Below are 21,873 nucleotides of genomic sequence, written 5' to 3' on the forward strand. Positions count from 1 at the left end.
ACTCTGCCAGGGGAAATTTAGGCTGGATATTAGAAAGAAATTCTTTACAGAGAGAGTGGTCAGGCATTGGAACGGTTGCCCAGGGAGGTGCTGGACTTGCCATCCCTGGAGCTTTTTAAACTGAGATTGGACATGGCACTTAGTGCCATGATCTAGTAAACGGACTAGAGTTGGACCAAGGGTTGGACTCTATGATCTCTGAGGTCTTTTCCAACCCAGTTGATTCTGTGATCTCACTTTTATTTTTAAGAGAGCTTATCCTGTGGAGCTGTCTGGATACAATATACACCCATAGTTTTTTAAAAAAAACAAGCATCTCCATAGTTTTCTTTGCCACATTTTACCATTTAGAAACTGGCTGCAAACAGCTGACATCCCCATTTACAGGCAGGTCAAGGGCAGAAGGATCCATCTCCTCCAGCTCCCGCTGTCTGCATTCCAACAGGTTCAGCTACTCCAGCCTGCGACCAAAGGAGAGCTCTCCAAGCTACTCCTGTCCCAAACTCCTGTTAAAATGAATCACATACAAGTCACACAAACCCACGATCCAATTATCTGTGCTGAACCCAAGCCAGAATCTCTGCCATTTATTTAGTTTTCTTTCAAATAAAAATAAAAAAAAAAAATGAACTTCAAACCTCCGTCTGACTTCTCTAGGAAAATAATGCATTTTTAAAAGCTCGCAGCCAAGTTACACAGGAAATAAAACACGACACACAGGCCTGGATGGAGAGAACATGGTTTAATTAAAGGCAAAGCTGATTTCAGCAGCTGCAGTTCTTGCACAGACAGACAAGAAACACAAAAAAAGCTTACGACACAAACCAGTTTCTGTCGGGGGCTCCTTCCCTTGCTCCCCCGGGCACCGGACGGGGGTCCCAGCCGAGGGTCGGATGCCTTCCCCAGGCCGGATGCTCATGCACAAGTGGAACGGCGCGGCTGGGACCTCGGCGCTGCCGGAGCGAGCCGCTGAACCTGGTTAGCGCGTCTGGGGTGCAAGAGTCGGTGATGGCTCGAAGACGGGAATGTGGCAGCTGCCTTGGGTGCACAGCTGGATACACAAACCGGGGGGGGCTGGAGAGAAGTACGGAGGGGTTCGGTTCATCTTACCACTGGGTGGGAACTTCACTTTTTGGACTTTTTAAAGGAAATACAGCTTCAAAATGCACCGAAGAACGGGGATGTCGCTAAGGTGGAGATGGTGGGGGAGCTGCTTGTACCCCTGGTGGGGGCATCGTGTCTCCTCCCTCTTCCCTTTTTGTGTTGTCTGGGGCTGCCCAGGCTCCAGCATCACTTCAGCTCCTGCATGTGCTTTGCCCTGCAGCTGATTTCCAGCCCAGAGATCCTGAATCATCACAAAACCCCTCCTGCTAAACACAGCACACGGACATGGAGATTGTTTCCAGAACTTCCCCGGGAAACCTAACAAAAACGCTGTCCTTTTCTTTAATGAAGCTTCCAGTCTTCCTTCCCCCTAATAAATAGCAAATAAAACGTTCTCCTTTTCCCTTCTGCACCTTTTCACCTATGAACAGCACTATGCTTTCTTCCGCGGCGGCTCACACACGTGGGTCCACGGGTGCCTTGAATTTCATTCTGGAACGGAAAGTTTGGGGCTGCAGCTGGGGGTTTGGGGTGCGGGGGGGGACGGGTTTCTGCAGAGCTGCTGAGGGGTGCATACACTCCGCGCTGTCCGGGCCGACCGGCATCGGCTTTACCCAGCCCTGCTGGACCCCTGATTATTTTCTGCGAGATTTGCATGTGGGTAATGAAACTACTAGCGTCCAGCGAAGATGGGAGGATGGAGAGAGAAAGGAAAAAAAACCAACAACCCAAAACAAACCAAAAACCATTGAAAGCTTTCTACCTACCTATTAAAATGAGTCAGGCGGTGAGTGCACAGGCTAGCCTGCCCGTTGTGGGGCTAGCCACTATGCTACAGTAAAATGTACAGGAATCAAACATTAATTTAAAACCCCGTAGCAGTTAACTTGCTCGCCCAGCAGAGTTCTGCGATGCCCTGCGTCACCGCTGACAGCTCAAACACCTCCTGAGAGGAGGGCATTTCATGCTGGAGTCTCTAACCCAACCCACGGGCTGGCCAAAGCCTTTGGGCAACAGGTGAAGTGGTGTCAAGTGCCAGACTCTCCTTCATGGAACTCCTTCGCTAGCGCAAGAGACAGAGCCCCACCTCGTCACCAACCACCTCTGACCGGAGCAGCAACCGGGGCTTTCATTGCTACACACTGACTACGAAGCACGTCCGTGTACGGAAGAATTCAGTGTGATCTTACTACTGAGATAGTAATAAAGATGTTTAGGAGTAATTTTTCAACTACATTCTCAGTCAGCAAAGCAATCATTAATGGATTCCTATTTTTATCTCCCCAAAAGAGAGGAAAAGGATTGAGAAGTTCTCGTTGGCTTCTCCCATCTGCCCTTCGTTCTCAGCTTTTGCTTCCCATGTGGCCGGGGACATGCACGATGGAGAAGGTGAGAGGCGGTGATACCGGGTCACTGAGTGAGACAAACAGCAGTTCCTCTCTCCCTCCAGTGGCCCCAGGGATGGGAGAGTTCCTGGTGTCGGTTTTCTTGCGCTGCAGACGTTTTGTGCACACTCAGCGGGTCGGTGGAGCACTTACGCCCTCCTGACGGCAAGGAACAGAAGAGAGGGCTGCCACCCGCACAGGCCAGGCCTGCAAACCCAACATGCCATGGTTTATGGAGCCTTCGTTTGCAAGGGTCGCCACCTCCTTCCTCAGTGCGGTGGGTTCATGGTGCCTTGTCCACGTTGCTGCTTCTGCTTCTGCTGCATTAACAGCTGCTCCAGGGCTGAGGGGCCAGGGTGCATCATGGAACTGGACCAGATGGACTAAAAACAAACAGCCAACACTAGTACCTCCTCGCGTTACACAGCCCTCCTCTTACAGATGAGAAAGCGGAGACTATTTTCTATTTTCTCCTTCTTTATCACTCCTACCTGGCTTATCATGAAAGTTAGCCAGACTTCAAAGAAGGCTTTCTGAAGAGAGGCTCCCCTAGAAGAAGCTGATCCTCCTCCAGAACCTTCATTACCATAAAAATTCATCCCACATTAACAATTACTAATTTTAGACTAGTCAAAACAAACGCTATCATTTCTTCCAGTTCTGCCAGCCTGGTCTTGTTCCACAAAATATTCTAGAACAGCAAGAACTGGAAAACTGTGTGACACCTTCCAGCAGCGGTCAACACCTCCCACGCTGCCTGTGTAAGCGAATCTGCAGGAAAAACCTTTCATTTCTGATGCTTGTAAGGCTAAAGCCCATCACCGCATCTTCCAGCCCCACAGACAAGGACCTGTCCCTGAGCTGAGTTTTGGCCCAACATACCTTCAGGCTCTCCATAAGCACAGCTGAGGAGTCCTCCATGGCAGGGGGACCCTGGGCTGCCCAGGTGCCACTGGGAGCACCGGACTGGTGCCAGCTGCTCTCCGAAGATGACGATGTTGCTGGGAGATAGTCCAGACCAAACCCTCCCATTGCTAAACACAAGAGAGAGACAAGTTCAAAGGAATGTAGCAAAACCATCGCAAAATAAACACCGAGAGTTGGCAGCCCAGCACTTGCCTGGCTTCTCTGCTTTCCAGCGGTCTGCGACTCTCCTGTCTCTGTTGTCCGGAGTCCCGATGGGTCCAAAGTTGGAGAAGGGAACAGAATTGTGGTTATGGGTTGGAGGGGAGCTCGGCAAGCTGCTGGGGTTGGAGGAGTGAGGAGACTGGCTGGCTGGTGTCGAATGATCTAGTGATGACAAGGCAAGAGGAGAAAGGTCAACAGAAACGGCAGGAGCCTCCCGAGTTTGAGTTTCTTGGTGCTGCTGCAAATTCTGCCATTCCCCAGTTTTCTCCAGTGCTTTGTTCCCTCCTTTACACAAGTATAATGCAAATTCCTAAGTTGCAAGTGAAAATTTTTGTGCATACATGAGAACAGAGTGACTACGTTTAATCCATCCACAGGCTTACTGGAACACCCAAATCCAGGAAAACTCAAGAGGGCTGGCTACCCAAAATGGGTTTTCCCCCTGTTTCTTGAATAACTTTTCTGAAACTAAGAAAAGAATAATATCTGCTTCCAAGCTTGACAAGTCGCTAAAAATAAAGGTTAGACCTCGAGGAGTCTGCAAGTTAACAGTCTGAACTCTCCAGGCTGGGAATGTTTTATACCTCTGTGGATTTTAAAGCAATTCAGACCAGAACACAATCCTGAGCAAAAGAGGACAGCAAGTGCAGAAAAGCTTGACTGTGGGCAGCAGAAAACGATGCCCAAAGACACCAGAGGAGACTCTGCCGTCTTGAACGAGGTGAAGGGAGATGAAGCTGAACCCACGTGAGCCATAAGCCCTGCTCGAATAAAAGCACTTTGCAACTCCGTCCATTTCACCCACAAGGGTTATTCCTGGGTGGTTTCAAAGTCTTAGTGTGACCAAAAAAAGCCCCTCTCATCCAGTGCAGATGTTATTTAAAATCCACTCATTTCTTAGATTCAACTAATTCCTTCCTTCACACTCTTCTGGATTTTTAGAGTAAAATCATGATGGGACTGTAATGGTTTTTATGCCTTTAAGAAAATGACTAAGGAAAAAGCTGTTTTGCTGTGTAGGCTGCTTTACAGTTACAACACCACCACCAAAACCACCAAACAGAACTGTCAGATATTCCTCTACATTCTTCAATCATACGGTTTCTTTCAAATATCTACATTATGAAATGCAGTTCTTCCTGGTTTTTCCAAAGAAGCAACACTGAAAGTATAGGATTTTTGAGTTACTAAAGCCCTATTCCCAAATGCTTCTCAGGAATCTAAGTTAAGGAGATTTCAGGATTTAATATGTCCCACAACTTTTATCCTACTCAACTACTTCTATTAAAATCCAGGTTCTTAGTCCAGACTAATTACAGAATCCCCTCATATTTCTGAGGATACATAAAGAAAACCAGAAATCTTCAGACATTGTTAAGCAGCTTTATTTTCTTTTTTTTAATTTCCAGTGGCACTTAACTTACGGTAGGTTCAGAATTAACTCAAATCCTTTTAAATCACTATACACAAGTAAAATCATAGCAGGATTACCTGAGCTGGCTGGAAGGGATGGAGACCACGGAGTCCCTTCAAAGAGGGAATACAGTGAAGTCTCCTGATGGGCAACTGAAGGGGTGACTTCTGGTTTTGTGCTGGTATTCATGTTCTTCCCATATACCTCATTGAACATGCTGTTATTTGGATACCTTTCCTGAGGGGGGACAGGGGGAAAAAATGTAAGAGTTTAGGTGCTGGATCTATTTTAAACACTGACACTGTATAAAGGAAACAATTACAGGTCAAAATATTTTCCTAATTCCATTTTCACTCCCTAGACCCATTTTCTTTGCTCATTTTATTTAACAAAAAGTTCATCACATTCTGAATCAGGACAGATTTCTCCTGGCTGGACTGCAAAGCTTTCACAGCATCTTTAAATTCCCAATACTCATGAAAAGCAGATCAAGACTCTGCTGGGTTCTTTATAAGAGAAGGGGTAACCCATAGCTCTGGAATAAAAACCTCCACATCGGATGCATCTTTTCAGTCACTTCCTTGATTCTACCAACATCAAGGGGTGCATGAGCTCCAAGATTCACTGGTACGTCTGCAGAACCATAGTGAGGATGAATTTGGGAAGACAACTGATCAAGGCAAAGATAACCTTGCTGACATGGACTGAAATTAGGCACCCATATGGGTTTCTTTCAGGTTTTCCATTAGCCTAAATTAAAAGATATTACCACATTATTATTTACTAGCCACAGTATTTTTTATTTTAATAGCTACATGGCAAGCTCAAATAGCAAAGGGCTGCAGACTCTGGTCCTGACTTACCTGATTAAGAGAAAAGCCACTGAGGGACAGGAAAGATGACGACTGAGACATCAATTCTGATGGTTTTTCCAGCAGGGACTTCTTCAGAAACCAAAAAGGGGAAAGGAGCAGTTAGTGTTCAGTGTAGTGAGCAGATGGAAAGTACGCTTGTAGAAATTTCCAAGGGTTTTTTGGTCACATTTACAACCTTCCTGGTATTTTAGCTCCAGCACCGTGGAGGGCAGGGGAAGCAAACTAACGAATACAGAAAATCACTGACTAATTAATATCTAAAAATCAACAAGCCTGACAGCTGTGAGTCTCGGGCAAACCCCACCACCAGAACAGCTTTTCAAATCTTACGTGGAATACTCTGATACATCTAGAGGGGAGATTCCTGCCAGAAAACCAACACTGTGGTCATGTAAAAACTTGTACAAATGAGACAAGATCCTTCCCAGTGATGAGAGGACTCCTTCAAACACAATCAGACTCCTGTACATTGCTATCAATAGAATATTTTCCAGTTTTGAAAGCATCCCTAGAGAGTAAGAGCAGCCAAGTGCTGTGATTTTTTAAATTGGGCTAAACAGTCCGAGTTTCTCTCATTTTCATTACGAGTGACTGTAGTGAGGAAGAAAAAAAACCCTCAGTGTTTACAGCAGAGGTTCCAAAACTCCCCTGAGGTTTCATGTTAAGATATGATGGACCGCGACCTTTTCCTTCAGCTACGCCCCCTCTCATACAGCTGTTATTTCCAGCATAATATTTCTCAGCTTTGTCTTTGCTTCTTATGAGTAAGCAATGAAAAATAGTGTGTCTGGAACAAGCCTATTTAGAGAAGAAATAGGATCAGTTATCATCGATAAAGAAATTGAAGCAAAATTATAAAACTTGGCTGGTGGACAACAAACACCACTCAATTTAGCGTCAGGATCACCAAGTCATAGCACCAGTGAAGCCACAAGTAAAAGTATGTGATCCAAACCAAAAGCTGTAGCCTTGTTCCAAATAAAAGTCCTCTTACACTCACGCCAGATGTTTTCAAATTTATTGTTCAAACATCAAAAAACTGAATTAGCGTCCCTCTCTCTACCACTGTCTCAGTATCTGGAACATCTTTGCTTTTATCCTGTAAATCTAAGACAAACAGCCTGATTTTCTTGGCGAGCAGCTCCTAGCTTGTTAGATTTCCAAAGCGACAACTTGATACTTTGAAAGCACATTTTAAAAGGCAGACAAAATTCACACTCTGCATATCCACACAGCTTGCATAGAGAAGAATTTCCTTCCATTTGTCAGCAGACAGCAACTGTAAGAGCTTCAAAGGGAGCTGCTGAAGAAGCAGCTATTAGTTTCTCAGTAAAGGTATCTAATGAGACAGAAACAGGTGTCTATTTTGCTAGCGGCTCCTCGGGATGGCATGTAAAATAATTGAGAAATAGGCTTTATCAGAGATTTTGAGTAGAACTCTTCTTTGTTACTGCTACTAATCTGAAATACTACTATTTAATGTACATGCTTGTGGGTATACTAGAAAAGCATACTGCATTTTCAGAGGCAATTTATAAATTCAGCAGCTCAGATCCTCCAGCTAGGAAGGTTTTAATATATAAATATTAAAAGAGAAAAAAAATATCTCAGTCCGTCACAAATGGTTGTGTTTCTACAGGAGTTTCTGTTTATTTAGGCAGCTGCTTGCAATTTTCTTCTAAGACCATCATCTTGCTCTTTTACAATCTCTTCTGCATTTAGTAGAGCAGGTTCCCCTGTGCTTATGGAATTTCTATACAGAGACTGTAATAAGCCACACTTATTCGGATGACTTTCTGCAGTTGAATCTGTGTTCCCCCGTGCCCTTTTTTCTAAGTCCGTACAACTACAGAAGAGTGAGTGCGTTAAACGATGCATCAACGTCTCTCCTGTGGACTGTACTTAGAAATAACTGTTCTTCAGATTTCTGAACAAATTCGGAGGCCTGGGAGCTACACCCTGGGCTGGTCTGAGCTCTGGCATGAAGAGTAGCTCAAGGGTGAGGCAGGGAAGTGGATGGGAGGGATGGGGGAGAGAAAGGAACCGCACATTTCTTACGATTTCACAGAAGAAAGAGATGCCAGTTAAGAGTGAGAAGCAGCAGTATTAACGTCAAATACATACAAAGAGGCTTCGTCCAGGAAGAGAGGCGAGAGGCCCCAGCAGAGCTGGGTAAAGATCGGGAGGATTAGAGAAAATCAGCTCTTCCTCCTCCTCCAAGGCAGCCAGACTCTTTAACAGGTCCGGAGGAAGCAGAGGGGAGCTCTTGGGGTCCTAGTGACAGAAATGAGCACAGTGAGACAACAGAAAGCAGAGAGGGAAACAGCAAAAGGTGGCCAGGAGAGGCTAAAAAAGCACAGCAGGAGGAGCGCAAAGAGCAAGAGGAAGGCAGAAGGCAGCATGCAGAGGTGAGAAAGTGGTGCACAGAGAAAATGCTGAGCAGAAAACGGCTAGCCTTGTGGTCTGACATACACCGGGAGTAGCACTGCATCATCAAAATGACGGGCAGCTCGTTTTAATTAGTGGAGCATGTGCTACCAATTGCAGTCCGTGCCAAATACTGAACCTGCTTGCACCTTCAAGGACAAGGAACATAGAATTTTAAATTTTTTCTCCTACAACTGACCTGGGGCTAATTTAGGCTTCAAGTAAAACTACATTTGCATTTTCTTCTCCCTCCTCTATTTGTGGAGTTTAAATCCCAGGAGGCTTATTTCCACTGCTAACGGCTGCTACGGCAACGTATGGCTGACTGAAAAACCCTGCAAAGTGCTGGTCAAACCTGACATCTCAAATTTTGTGAAGGATGCTGAAAACACAAGTATCACAGTGGCAGCTTCTGTCCGTACTGTGCTGGTTTCCCTTTTAGGGATGAGAACAAGGCTCCATCTATAAACCACAACCTGACATCGGGGCAGCAGCAGCCTCATGTATATTGTCTGGCTTTTCCCTCCAAGGGGTAAGCCAAGCGATCTCAGCTGAGCTCCTGAAAATCCCGAGTGTGTTTACAGAGACACATCTGACCAAAGGTTTAAAGAGGCCTCTGTGTAAATTTCCTTATAAACATCACCAAAGTACCCACAGGCAACTCATGGACTGTTATAAAACCTGCAATCTTTGTTATGTATTAAACAGCAACGTGAAGCACAACTGCATGAACAGAAATATTCCGTTCGTGCAACCAGGAGCAAAGAAGTCGCTCAGCTCTCACTGCATGGTGATATTTGCAGGAAAAACAATGAAAATAATTCAAGACAAGACTGCTCCTACCAACCTCGATTTCCAGCCTCAATCGGACTATTGCAGCCTCAGCCATTCAACACACTCATAACTACACAGGCGCTCATCTAAACTACATCAGGCGTTCATCATAACTACACAGGAGTTCATCTAAAGGGTAATAATTCAACTGCAATTATCTGGATGGCTTTAATGGTTGACACCAGTTACCAGACAAGAAATTTCCCCCCAAACTATGAGCTGCCATGTTTCTCGACCTGACGGACACAGTGCAAAGATCGATGTCACATCTGCACTGAACAAGACTTACACCTACTTGAAACCAAATCCCCAAGAGCTGGACTCCACAACCAGCCAACTAAAATGGAGAATTCATCACTGTCTGCTGGAATCCCACTTATTGGTACCCAGCTCCCTATTAAATAAGCTCACATTGACCTACTCGGGGCTACAGGGCATCCCTGAAACAGGCAAACTCCTAGAGTTGTCAGGAATATCAGAGCCTCGTTGGTTTTCCCCACTTATAGCTTGGATCTTTTACCTCAAAGGTCATCCTGGAGACAGCCTCCTGCTCTGGGCGGAAGACTCCTTGCCGTTTTCCCCTGCGGTCCATGTTGGGCTGCTGCGCCATCACCCGATTGTCAGCCAGGCCGTAGGAAGAGTCCCAGTAATAGTCCGGCACCTTGACTTCTGAGGGGTTCTGGTTATATGGCTCCATTGGGAAAGGCTTCATTTTTTTCTCCAGAGGTTGCTGTTGCATCACCGGAGGCTGTAATGACTGTTCAAATAATTTTAGAGGGTCCTGGGCCTGCAGGTAATAGGACTGTTTTACGGGCATGATCTTCCCCAGTGAGCCTTGGACTTGAGGCGGGTTCCAGAGCTGCTTTGACGAGTCCGTCTGTGGATACTGGGGCAGAGACACACAATTTCACCGGCAGATAGGAACAATTAATGTTAACCGAATGCCTAACTCCACTCAAACTGCAGTCTCGTTCGCTTGTCAGACATTCCACAAACATCCTAATTTGCTTTTATTAATCAAAACGCACAGTCTCGATAGGCAGCTAAGACTCCCATGTCAAGCTTTATGCCAACAGCCAAGTATAATCCTTACTCTAATCCCGTGCTTTAGAAACTCCTTTACTAAGGTACTGCCCACAACACCAGGAGGGTCTCGCCATCGAGCCCAGATGTGCCAGAAGGGAGATTTTCTCCAGCATGACATGAGCATAAAACTAAGAATTGACACTGCAATCCAATTAGTCCAAGGGAGGGGGCAGGTGAAGGTTCAGACTCAGTCCTCTCTACTCACCATGAAAACTAGGAAGGACTAAAACAGAAATACCTGATCAGAAATATCACCTTCATACCTTGTCTATAAACACAGAAAACAGACGACCACCTTCCTCTCACTTACAGAATCTTACATTCACACCCACTAAATTTCATCCTTTTTCAAATTTGCCCGGTTTACAGATCAAAATTCCACACACTAAGGTCTTGAATGACAGGTTTGAAAAGGTAATCCAGGAACGTCAAGCCCTGAACATTGTCGTTTATTTTTAAACGAAGCTTAGCACATTGCATTAGTCAAGTTTACCTGCTGGAATCCGGAGTGGTGTGGCGGGCTCTTCCCCAGCCCCTGCACAGCTTTTGTAGGGGACTGTTGCTGCTGTTGCTGGGCCAGAGCTTGGACCTGTAACTGGCTTGGAGCCTGTGCTGTTGCCTGAGCTGGTAAAGATGAGAGGGGTTGCTGGGAAGGAGGCGGCGTTTGCTGAGGTCCCTGGGTCATGGGCCCTGGTCCGGAGGGCCGTTGCTGGCTGTAAGGAATGTGGGACTGTTTCCCACCTTGCACCTGGTTTCCCGCAGGCGAGTGAGCTGTGGGCTGGAGGAAGGTTCCTGGGACAGAAACACCACCTGGGAAGGTGTACCCCGTGCTCATGGAGAAAGCCACGGGAGGGGGGACAACGTAGGTCGGAGGTGGAAACCCTGCAGAAGATAAAAACACAACTTTAAGCGCAATTTGGCAGAGTATCTGAAACAGTCACAGGCTACCCCCACTCCGCCCAAATCTCCTTTTTTTTCTCCCGCTACTTCTTTCCTTCACCATTACAGAATCACAGAATGTTAGGGGTTGGAAGGGACCTCGAAACATCATCCAGTCCAATCCCCCGATTATGGAGTTCCCACTCCCCCACACACATTTTCAAGGACTAAACTTCTAGAGCAACAGACAGAAACAATCAATAAATCTACTGCCTCCTCTCCCAAAGGATCACCAGTCTCTGGATTAACTGAGATAGGGAGACAGATGGTAAGCAAACAAATCCTCGTATCCGCAAGATCAATTCCTTTCCTGTAGTTGACACTGAAAAGCCAGGTTTAGAAGGCAAGCTTTAATTCTTTGTGTCTTGGTCCAGATTTTATGCTGACTTTGGGACAGGGAAGATGTCCCTCCATCATATATTGAGTGACTACACGTAACTGCTGCAGGGAAGATGGAGCTTGCAGCTATTTTGTGAGCAAACAGACAGCAAGGCATGACAGGAACACTCCACAACAAAACGGGAACACGCAATGTGGCAACTACAGCAAATCAGACCAGACAAATTACAGCTTGAAACATGAGCACCACTACAAAAGAAGCTGAGCTTTAAAGAAGAAAGCAGCACGATTGATCTTTTGTAATGGAGTCCTGTGCACAGAGAATGCTTCCTCCCGAGCTAGCAGAAGATTTTGTCATGTTTTGACTAAGTACAGAAACAGCCTACGGTGAAGGTCCTTGATCTCACATCCACTAACCAAGAAGGAAGATGGCAGATTTCACAACAGACATGACTTCAAAGCATAAGTAATCTTACGTATCTCATTTCAGTTCTGCTATGCCCCTTCTTTACTACTTTGTAAGGCTCTCAACATGAGAATGCATGTGTGTTAAAACAGCTCCTACCTTCAAAAGCTGTAACAACCACTATTACAGTATTTTCTTTGCAGTCAACAGTAAATCACACTTCAAAAGAATGACACAAATTACCTGGTCGACTAGGAAGGGGAGGGAAGGCTCCTGGGTGATGAATGGGGATGAACTGAGAACTGCTGGCCTGACTTGGCGTCTGAGTTACAGGTGTTTTCCTGGCTTCAGGCACCGGAGTCTTCCTCATCTCCGTCTGCGATTTCACCTAATGCCAAAGAAAGTAAGAAGAAATTAGGTAACTTTTCCTGTAATTACCCACCTCACATCTCAAGCCAAAAAATCAACTCCCAGACTGTCTGAGAGATTATTTTCTTTCCCTAAGTCACTGGGAGAGGTTTGGAACACAGGAACTCAGTTCCCTCCTCGCTGACCTCAAGCAGGTTACCCTGCCTGTCCTCAGGCACTCCTTGCCTCACAAAAGCACACTGAGGATATCTACCCAGAAAACTGCAACAGAATCCTTCTCTAGCGAGAGAGTGGGAAGCGGATGTAATAATAATAATATTCTCAGACCATACAAAGAACTTACCATGCTGCTCACCCATAATGCCTTAAAAACAACAATAAAAAGTGCAGATGCTACTATGCTTCTCCCTGGGCACTGCTTCAAACTAACTCGTGAGACTTACCTGCAGCACCCTAAAAAACAAACACTACCACCTTCTTCCTAGGGAGCTCCTTCAGCCTCATCCATATGGTACAGCGTACGCACAAACTCCTGCATACTACAAAATCCTTCTGACAGAGAACATACGAGACAAACAGCAGGAGGGCTTCACCTCTTTCAGTTTACTGCACAACTGCTGTATGTTCTGTTAAAAGAGCTGCACCGGTTAAAGGCAGAGAGAAGAATGGAATGGAATTTTTACCTGATTCTCAGTCTGCTGCGGTCTGGGTCTTCCTGGAGAGGAAGACAGAGGGGAAGACTACTTGCCCTTTCTGTTCAGCTCGGCAGAACTGCCTGGAATGCAAGATGGAGCAGGCAGGAAAAAGACAGCAAGCAAGGAACCCGGGCAATACAGAAAGGGCCCCGGAGCAGACCTGACACCAAGCCTCACGGGTGGTTGAAAGAAAGGGGCTTTATCAGGGATCACATTAAAAAACAAAATTCAAACTAAACAAACCAAAACTGCGTGGGGTTTATTTGAAAGGAGTTAGAGGGCAGGTCTTTTCTGCCAAAATACAGTGGTAAAGGTGTAGATGCATTTAAACACTTTAAGTGCTTTTTCAAATAATTCTGAATTTCCCCATTTAAAAATTATGGGAGTGCAGTTTGTTCTTTTATTTTTTTTTTCCATTGAATTTAAAAAGTAGATTGTAAGACTGGGAGGTTTGGGTGTATTTTAGATCTCCCGCTAGAACAAGTCAGGAGGGAACTCCACCTCAAAGTTCTGGTTGATGCTAAGCAGCAGGAATGATGCAGCCCCTGCTCATGCTGCATCTACTCACTGCCCACCTTCCCCCTTCATTGCATTCTGCATATTCAACTTATGTCATGCTGTCCCTTTTTGCTCCACAGGGAGTCAAATGTTTTTATCACCCATACTGAGATCTACGCATCCTTTCATAGCCATGTCGGAGAATTCAAAGACATTCTTCCTGCCGTTAGATTTCAAAACATGAGTTCCGGGCCATCATTAACTCAAAGCTGCTACAACACATTTCCAAAAGTGGCTTCCAAAAGACCCTTCCACATAATTTTTAGCTATTTAGCTTTTTAAACGGATAATTGATCAATCAAGACAGACAAATTTTAGTTGCTTCCCTGCTCCTTCTTGACCTCACCCCAAGTGCCAATACTACCATGTGTTTACCCTGGCCTGAGGGTTCCTACACAGTGCTCAGGAGAAGCACCCGTTCACGGTTCTACAGAGTACATTACACCTCGAGTAAGTCTGCACTAAACCTCCCCTGGCACCTAACGTTATTTTACCTGGAGAACAGAGATTCAACCTATGTGACACTTTCACGATCCTCAGTGCTCAAGTTTTCCACTGATCTGTGAAACAGGACTAATTACTTTTGTATAACCATTTTGCTAAGAAAGAGCTGCAACATTTGTATAATAGCATTTAGACTTCCAAAGGCAATGATCTGTGGAGGAGATAAAGCCTGAAATTTCCAGGAAGGCCAAAGCAGAGCACGGAGAGGCCACTAATCTGCACAAAACCTACTCTGGTTTCTCCTCACTGTGGGGAAAGCAGACCCTCCCCATATTCTGGAGTAGCTCTGGATAAATAAGTCCACCAAACTATAATATATAAACCAAAAGGCATTTCATTGGAACAGTTTCCATGACAAATACAGCCAATGGAACTAAAACATCAATTAATTTCTGTTCAGCGAGAGAATAAGAGTGATCAACCACATCAGAACAGATTTCTCTACAGCTGGGTTTTGAAATAACTTTTTCTCGGGTTATCTCTTAATACTAAGACAAGACGGCTTCTGATAAATCAGCTGGGTTAAAATTAAGATTTCTTCCCTATCCAAAAAATTACACATATTCCTCAGAAGATCCAGTGGGTTTGATCAGCCTCAAGTCCTTATTTTGCAAGACAAGGGCACGAATGCTAAAACCTGGAGTTGCGCTCAGGCCTGCAACCACATTCCAGAGGCGTTCAACAAATAAATCAGAAACCTGCTATTCTAACTCGCCTACCCAAGTGGGTTTTCAGACATCAGACTCATGAACAATTGCCACATGGTTTCTGTGGGCTGCTCCCCTTTACACCTGTCTTGGTAGGACCCCCTGCAAAACCAACTGCATAAACCCTGCCAGTTCAGACCTTTCGTTTCATAATGATGATTAATAGCAAATAATCAGGAGAAGAACAAGAATGACCCAAGGGTCCTAACAGCACAAGCTGGAAAGACTAAAAGAGCTGGTTTCTCTCACCTAGGAAAAATAAAGACCTTGATTGCACAGGCCTTCAGAGCAGCTGTAAAGAGGAAGGTTTAAATTATTCTGCAGACCTGGCCTGGGAAGCAGCAACAGGCTCACACAGAGGCAAGGGAGGTGAAAAGTGCGCTAGGAAATAATTTCCACTTGCAAGAGCAGGGAAGAATTGACACGCTTTTTCTAGGGAAATAATAGAGTCTCCATCACTATCATTAAATGCCTACAGACGTCATCAGGGAATGATTGAGATGCAGTCAAACTATGCAGATCAGATCAGCCCTGAAAGTCTCCACCCCTTATTTACTACAGCTTGACAAAAACCAGAGCAGCAAATTCACTACCTGCTTACAAGGTGAGCGTTTTTGTAGGCAATGCTCACAGAAACAGAGGGGAAAAAATACACCTGATAAAAGAGCAGCTGTTGAGAAAACAAACAATTTTGAGCGAGCGCCTGAGCACACGGTGATAGTTTAAGGGCAGTGTGACTCTCCTGACTCACACAGAGGGGAACCGACTGTGTGCACAGTACGGGGGATCTCAGTCCACATCAACAACCGGGTGCTTTTGCCATGTGTCCAATTTAGTGGATGTGCACAAGTCAATTGAACCAAAAACGCAAACTACCCGCTTCCTTAGCATGGGTAAGAGCGTTCTGCAGACCTGGCCATGTGAACTGCCTCGGTAGCCTGAATTATTTATGGAACAACAGGTAGAAATCTGTTTTATAAGACAGTTAACAACAGCAAAATCACCTGTCATTTCTCCCTACCTTTTCCTCCCCAATAAATTGAAACAGCATCACCAAAAAGGGCAGAGACACAACGATCACCAATGCCCTGTGTCTGAGATACATGTGTTTCTATTTTTTTTTTACTGATTAAGACGCAGAATCCCTTTGATCTAAAGGCTTACCTGAACTGCCACGTTCTGCTTCCCTGCTTCCTGCATCTTATCCAAGCCGCACTTCTTGGTCTCGTTCTTTCTTTTATTGTTATCCTTCTTCCCATCATTCTTATTGGCTACTATTCCTTTGCTATAGTCCCGTCTTTCCCTGCCTATGTCTTTAGGGGGATAGATTCGCCCTTGCTCTCTGTTCATTTCCCGGGGCTTGATGTTCTCTTTGAACGTGACCATTGGTTTTTCTCCTGCGTCGCAGTTGTTGTTGAGGCTTCTGCCAGAGGACAGAACTGATTTGAGGCCAGGGCTCCCATCTGTAGACAGTGGCTCTGCAATAGATGTTTCCTGCAAGGCGAGACTCTCTTTGGCTTCACTAAGGTCCTCTAGTAAGAGTTCTGGGATTTCTGTCAAAAACAGCAGCTTTCCTACCTCATTTTCACATTGAATCAACCTGAGAAAGACAGAAAGGAATTGAAAAGCAAGCACATTACTTCAAATACATTCCTTATCATAATCAGTCTATGCAGCAATGGCATGCTGACCCACAGATCACGTTACTGGCACTGTCAGCATCTTGTATTCGCATTATATCTAATTGCTGTGTTGAATAGTGAGAAAAACACCATCCAACTCCAGCACCCACCTTACCTAAGCTTACAGCAGCAAGTGAAACACAGAGAAGCTACTCGCAATTACCTCGGCTGGTTATCAGCAATCCATTTGCCTGTGAAGATCAGACGCTGCTGCCGTATCCGACATTGCTGCCCTTCCTTATCTCCTGAAATTGCCTGGTGGCCTTTGGAAAAATCCAAGTTCCTAGTTTTGACATAGGAGAGGGAATAATATTAATTACACAATTACCCTTTGCAACATCATATTTCTTTAGAAATACAACTGATCAGCATTACTCTATTAGAAGCTGAGAAATTTCACCAGATACTATTCAAAACATGAGTGTCACAGATGTCTGATTTACAGATGCAATTCACTTTCGGTAAGACGCATCTACATTAAGAGGTTTGGTGGGCTTTTTTAAAAAACAAAAGGCTAAAAGGTCATCTGTGTGATTATCACAATCACAAAATTAATAGTTGAGTGAATGCATCTAATATTTAGTCAGCATTTGTGCATGATATTAGGTACAGGGACACAGTTAAAATAGTGCAAAAAGATTAGCAAAGTAGAAACACATCGAGCAGTTTTCATGTCAAACTATTCCTTTCCTCACTTCTTATATTTTTCCATTTCAGTTTACTAGTCTGAAAACTACAGAAGGAAAACAAAAAGTCATGAGCAATGTTATAAGTTCATGACTTTCCCTAGAGTTTTATTGCATTATCTACTATAGTTGTTTTGCAAAGATACCTACATCAGTCCATACATTAGTAAGTACTCATAAATAAGATATTGTAAGGAACAGGTCAATGTTAACTGAAGTAGTGACATCAGCAAGAGTAGGGTTTCCTTCAGCTGTCACTCACCTGAAGGAGGGCCTCAGAGCCAAGAATCCTTGCAACTCAAACTCTTCTGGAAGGGGGGTTGCTGGTGAATAGATAATAAACAGCATAAGGAAAACACAAATGCATTGAGTACAGTATCATAAGCAGATAACGCAGGAAAGTCACCATAGATAGTAAATAATTTTATTAACATGTTCATCTGTACCAGTCTACCCTGCAATCCGAGGACCTCAGGAATGATAAAGCAGAGCAAAGTCTGCTTGACACAAGAAAGCAGCATTTGCAAAGCACTCACATGCACCAATACTAGAAGATAACTTGCTCCCTTATTTGCTCTTCAACTGCAATTCCCCACAACATCAGGAAAAACATGCAAAGTTCCCAGTTCTTTACAGCACAGCCTGGAAGCATCCTTACCATTGTTACTGGATAGATCTTCTTCATGAGGCTGGAAGCTGTTTAGAAGAGAAATCAGCCAGGGCCATATGCTACAAACCAGAAAAGAGACAAACTATAAGTGAGAACTACAAAATATGGAATCTACCCCCTCGCTAAGAAAACACTGAACTCAAGAGTCACAGCTTCCATGAATCCTTCGATTTCAAAGTGTCAGGGAACAGACTGCTTTCTCGAAGAACGTAAAACTTTTTAAGTCAATCTAAAGTTAACAAGGAAGCCAGAGAGCACAGTGTTTGTTATCCAGCAAGTCAGAAAGCCAGTTATGAATTTAATTAGACAAACCTATTGCAAGAGCAAACATTCAGAGCACCTGTTTGCAATTCCTGTTTTCAAGTCCAAAGCTGACTGCTCCCAAGAACAGTAAGTTCATCAGCTGGGAAGCAAAATGATTTATCAGGATACAGCTGTGCAGAAGTATCTCTGTTCTGTGAACATTGAGACCGTACTGTAGCACTGAAACAGTTATCAGAAAGGTAAAACGGTCCCAGTAAGGGTAAGGCCATTAAATTAGAGGTTAACTGGCAGTTTCCCTACCCGGCACTGGCAATGCCAGTACAACCAGCAACTGGAAATTCTTTCCAAAGGCCCTGGAGCAAATAATTTAAAAATCGCAACGATCGCTCCATAGATGGTTAACGTTTAACTGTGACCAAAAAGCTGCTTTCTCCTGTTTTTTAAAAGTTCCAAGCCAAAAATCCAAGCATCCCCCTTCTGGTTTAGCAATGGGCACCAAGTCCATGGAGGCAACTGGAAACTGTTTGAGGAAGGTGATCGTTGTGCTGGGTTTTAGTGAAATGAATCCATCCTCCTTCAGCAAGGCTCTTGCTCATCATCCAGCACCTGGACTGGAGAATGCAACGTGCACCCAAAACATGATGTTTGTGCTTATTGTCTGCACTAAACCTAAGCAATAGCTCCTTCCCATGACTGACAAGGAACAGAAGGAGGAAAAAAGAGAGAGTGCAGGTCTGTTGCAACCTACAGTGAACTGCCAGCTTCCTGCACAACACTTGAAATAGTGAGATTTCATAATAAGAGATCTCTGAAGAAGAGTGATGTAGTGAAACATGTAAAAATCTAGACCTGAAGTAGCTTGCACAGGGCAGGCTTGGAAAACTCACTTCCAAACAGCACACATAATAGAGATAAGAGTAATTTCTGTTCTCAGTTCTTGCTTTCAGATTCATCTGCTTTTCCAGGTAAACACATTTCCTTCTTACTTCACATGCTTGTTCGGTTTGGGGTAGGATTAATTATTCCCAGGAAAATGGATAAGCACAAAGTGAGGACAACTGACCGCAAGTTTAAAAGGAATAAGGGTTATTTATAGAACCAAGAGCACAATTAAGAATGAATTCAGAGTAAGGAAGATTTTTCAATATAAAACAGACACCCGGTTTTAAAGAGCAGCCAATAAAGCGGTATGTGTGTGTTTGTATAATCTGCAAAGAATGATTTTTATTAGGATCTTCCAAGAGAAATAAAACTCCCATCCTTACAAACAGAGGGGAAGACAGACAGTCAGTCACCTCAACTTCATAGAGCCAACAAATTTAACGGCTGCTAATTAATGCCCATTTTGACAAATCTTAGCAGCATTTTAACTTTCTCTTCAAGTTCAGCTGTGCATTTTACAGCTGTTTGCTACCCACATCACAACTCCCTTGTACAATGAGCACCCGAGAACACCACAGTATCACACTACAGATTTAAAAGCCAGGCACATTCTTTAAAGAGAGCCTGACAGTTTTATGGGCAGAAGGACCTACCCTGGCTAACTCAAAATATACCACATTCTCACCCGAAGACTTACTTTGATACTCCATGAAGCACTGCCTGCATCTCCTCTCTGCAAGGACGACCTTATATTAAGTAATAATCTTCCCTATTTAAATACCAGTATAAAGTCTTCCTTCAGAATACGCATCCAGTAATACCTATTACCATCTCAAAACCATTTGTGAACTCCTCTTTTCCTTAATCTTGCCTTCAGAAACTCAGGAATTGAAGTTCCCAGAGCTCCAGGGCTTTAGGTTTTGCACATATTTGCGCGAGTTTTATTACTCATTTAGCAAATGGAGGTTTTAGGAACCCCTGTCTCCTATACATCAATGCACAGAAAACACAAGCCTTGGCTACAACGGCATCTTAATCACACACTGCCAGGAGAGCTGAAACCACTGTGGCACATCACAAAAGATCAGCTAAGCAAGCTGCTTTCACGCTGTTTTACCTAAAGTGGCCATCCTACAAAAAATACTCATCCAACTGTGTCAGTACCAGTCACTCCAATCTGCAGTGAAGCAGTCAGAAGCACTTTACTGAATTGCTATAATTTATGAGAAGTTAACAGGCTATGAAAAAATTTGGCGAGTTTTGAACTATTTAAGCACAAATTTATGAGATTAGAGGCAGAAATGAAAAAAAAAAATCAGAGCAACAGCTGACAACAGTAAGGCCTGTGCTGACACTTAAAGATTCCCCCTCTGCTCAATTAAATTTAATTCCTAGATGATGAGCCAGGAAAACTGGATTCCAGTACGGTCCAAGAGGTGGCTTAGTGCATGAAATTAAGGCAAATGTTCTCACACCACCCACCTCAATAAAGCTGAGAAATCATCACAATAGATTACACTAAGGGTACACTCAGTAGTTATGCTCGAGCCAGACATTTAAAAGTAGATCCCTCTGATCTTAAAAAAAGTTACATGCAAACCTAAAGCCAATTAGAACAGTGAAATTGCTCATGTAGCCCACAAGTCTCATTTTGTGTTTTCTTAACTTTTTAGCACACACATTCTATATCATTTTGATGTCTGTAATAATGTTTTATAATAATAATAATAATTATAATGTTTTATATCACTTTTCCCCATTACTAATTTGCATAGCATCAGTTATTATTACTTTGTGCAATTAAATGTATCAAAAGAAAGAGTAACACTCACTACCGTCTTTCATCAACCACGGCCTCCTGGAAAACACTGGGCCTCAGCTTCAGCCAGTCCATTGACACCTTCACAGCTGGAAGAGGATATGCAGCCCCAGAGTCCTCCTGGTAGTCATTTTGTAAAGGACACTTGCACAGAATTCCAAGAAAGGACACTAGAAAACAGAGCAGGGGAAAAAGAAATAAAATAAAAAATGACATGAGGAAATGACACTTGAAAGTCGACTAAATAACCTAATCAAACACATCCCACCCATAAAACCCTAGAGTTGGTTCTTTAGAACAAACCAGCCCAATTACTTAACAATCCACCAGAAGATGAGAACAGGCTTTTTTCAATAAAGAGTTTTCTACCACAAAGCAGAATCTCAGTTGTTGTTTCCTCCCCTTCTCCTTTTTAAGTGTCATGGCAAATTATTTGGGTAAGTTAACAAAATCTGACGGGACAAGCCCATTACAAAAATAATTCATTCATCTGTTTATTTATTAGAAATGATCAACTGAACTATCTATCTGCATTTTATCTGCTTTCTCAGGTCAGCAGGCACACAAATCCAGAGGAGCTGGCTTTGCGGGCAGCCAGCTCAGACACACAAGCTGAAAAACAGTAGTTACAGTAGCCACGGTCACAAGGCTAGAACCTGGAGAAATTCAATTATTCAGAGATTTAGGTGTTCATGAACAAGGCCAAACCGATCATGGGTTGGATCAGGTTAAGCAAATCAGCATTAGGTGCCTAGAGTCCCTCTTATCTCCTACTTGATATTACCGAGAGCATAGAAGCACTTGAGGTCCTAGTTCAGTCCTGTTGAATCAGAATCAGCTCCATTCACAGCAACTCAAACCCCACGCTGCAGCTGACTGCAAAGCAGCCCACAAGCAAGTGACTACCCTCTGTTAAATCAGATCTACCTGGGCACCCAGGTTAAAATGCTCTTTCAGAATCAAGAAAAAGGTGCAGAGTTCAGTGAGGTTTCAAACGGATTAAGTGTGGGGTATAGAAATCCAGCGGTAGCCAGCACTGCTAGACATAAATGATCCTGCGCAACCATCTCCTCTCAACTGTCTCCTGTGACATCTATTCT

General features: G+C 44.0%; 1 protein-coding gene across 3 annotated transcripts in view; it reads right to left on the bottom strand.

The window, feature by feature from the left end:
* Window positions 1–481: 481 nt before the first annotated feature.
* Window positions 482–21,873, bottom strand: part of SMG7 (SMG7 nonsense mediated mRNA decay factor) — a 52,956-nt gene continuing 31,564 nt past the window's right edge. For 2 of the 3 annotated variants that reach the window (XM_080348965.1, XM_080348966.1), the window contains exons 10-22: window positions 20,787–20,943; window positions 17,797–17,867; window positions 17,401–17,461; window positions 16,616–16,735; window positions 15,935–16,370; window positions 12,181–12,325; window positions 10,747–11,135; window positions 9,688–10,053; window positions 5,895–5,975; window positions 5,109–5,268; window positions 3,609–3,779; window positions 3,372–3,523; window positions 482–2,872 (exon numbers count right to left, since the gene is read on the bottom strand). In XM_080348965.1, coding sequence (XP_080205091.1) covers window positions 2,759–2,872; window positions 3,372–3,523; window positions 3,609–3,779; window positions 5,109–5,268; window positions 5,895–5,975; window positions 9,688–10,053; window positions 10,747–11,135; window positions 12,181–12,325; window positions 15,935–16,370; window positions 16,616–16,735; window positions 17,401–17,461; window positions 17,797–17,867; window positions 20,787–20,943 — 2,423 coding nt within the window. In that variant the 3' untranslated portion in view covers window positions 482–2,758. The remainder of the gene's footprint in view (window positions 2,873–3,371; window positions 3,524–3,608; window positions 3,780–5,108; window positions 5,269–5,894; window positions 5,976–9,687; window positions 10,054–10,746; window positions 11,136–12,180; window positions 12,326–15,934; window positions 16,371–16,615; window positions 16,736–17,400; window positions 17,462–17,796; window positions 17,868–20,786; window positions 20,944–21,873) is intronic. The other variant, XM_080348967.1, reaches the window with a different exon arrangement.

Source organism: Nesoenas mayeri, assembly GCF_963082525.1.
Source record: "Nesoenas mayeri genome assembly, chromosome: 8".
NCBI classification, from domain to species: domain Eukaryota; kingdom Metazoa; phylum Chordata; class Aves; order Columbiformes; family Columbidae; genus Nesoenas; species Nesoenas mayeri.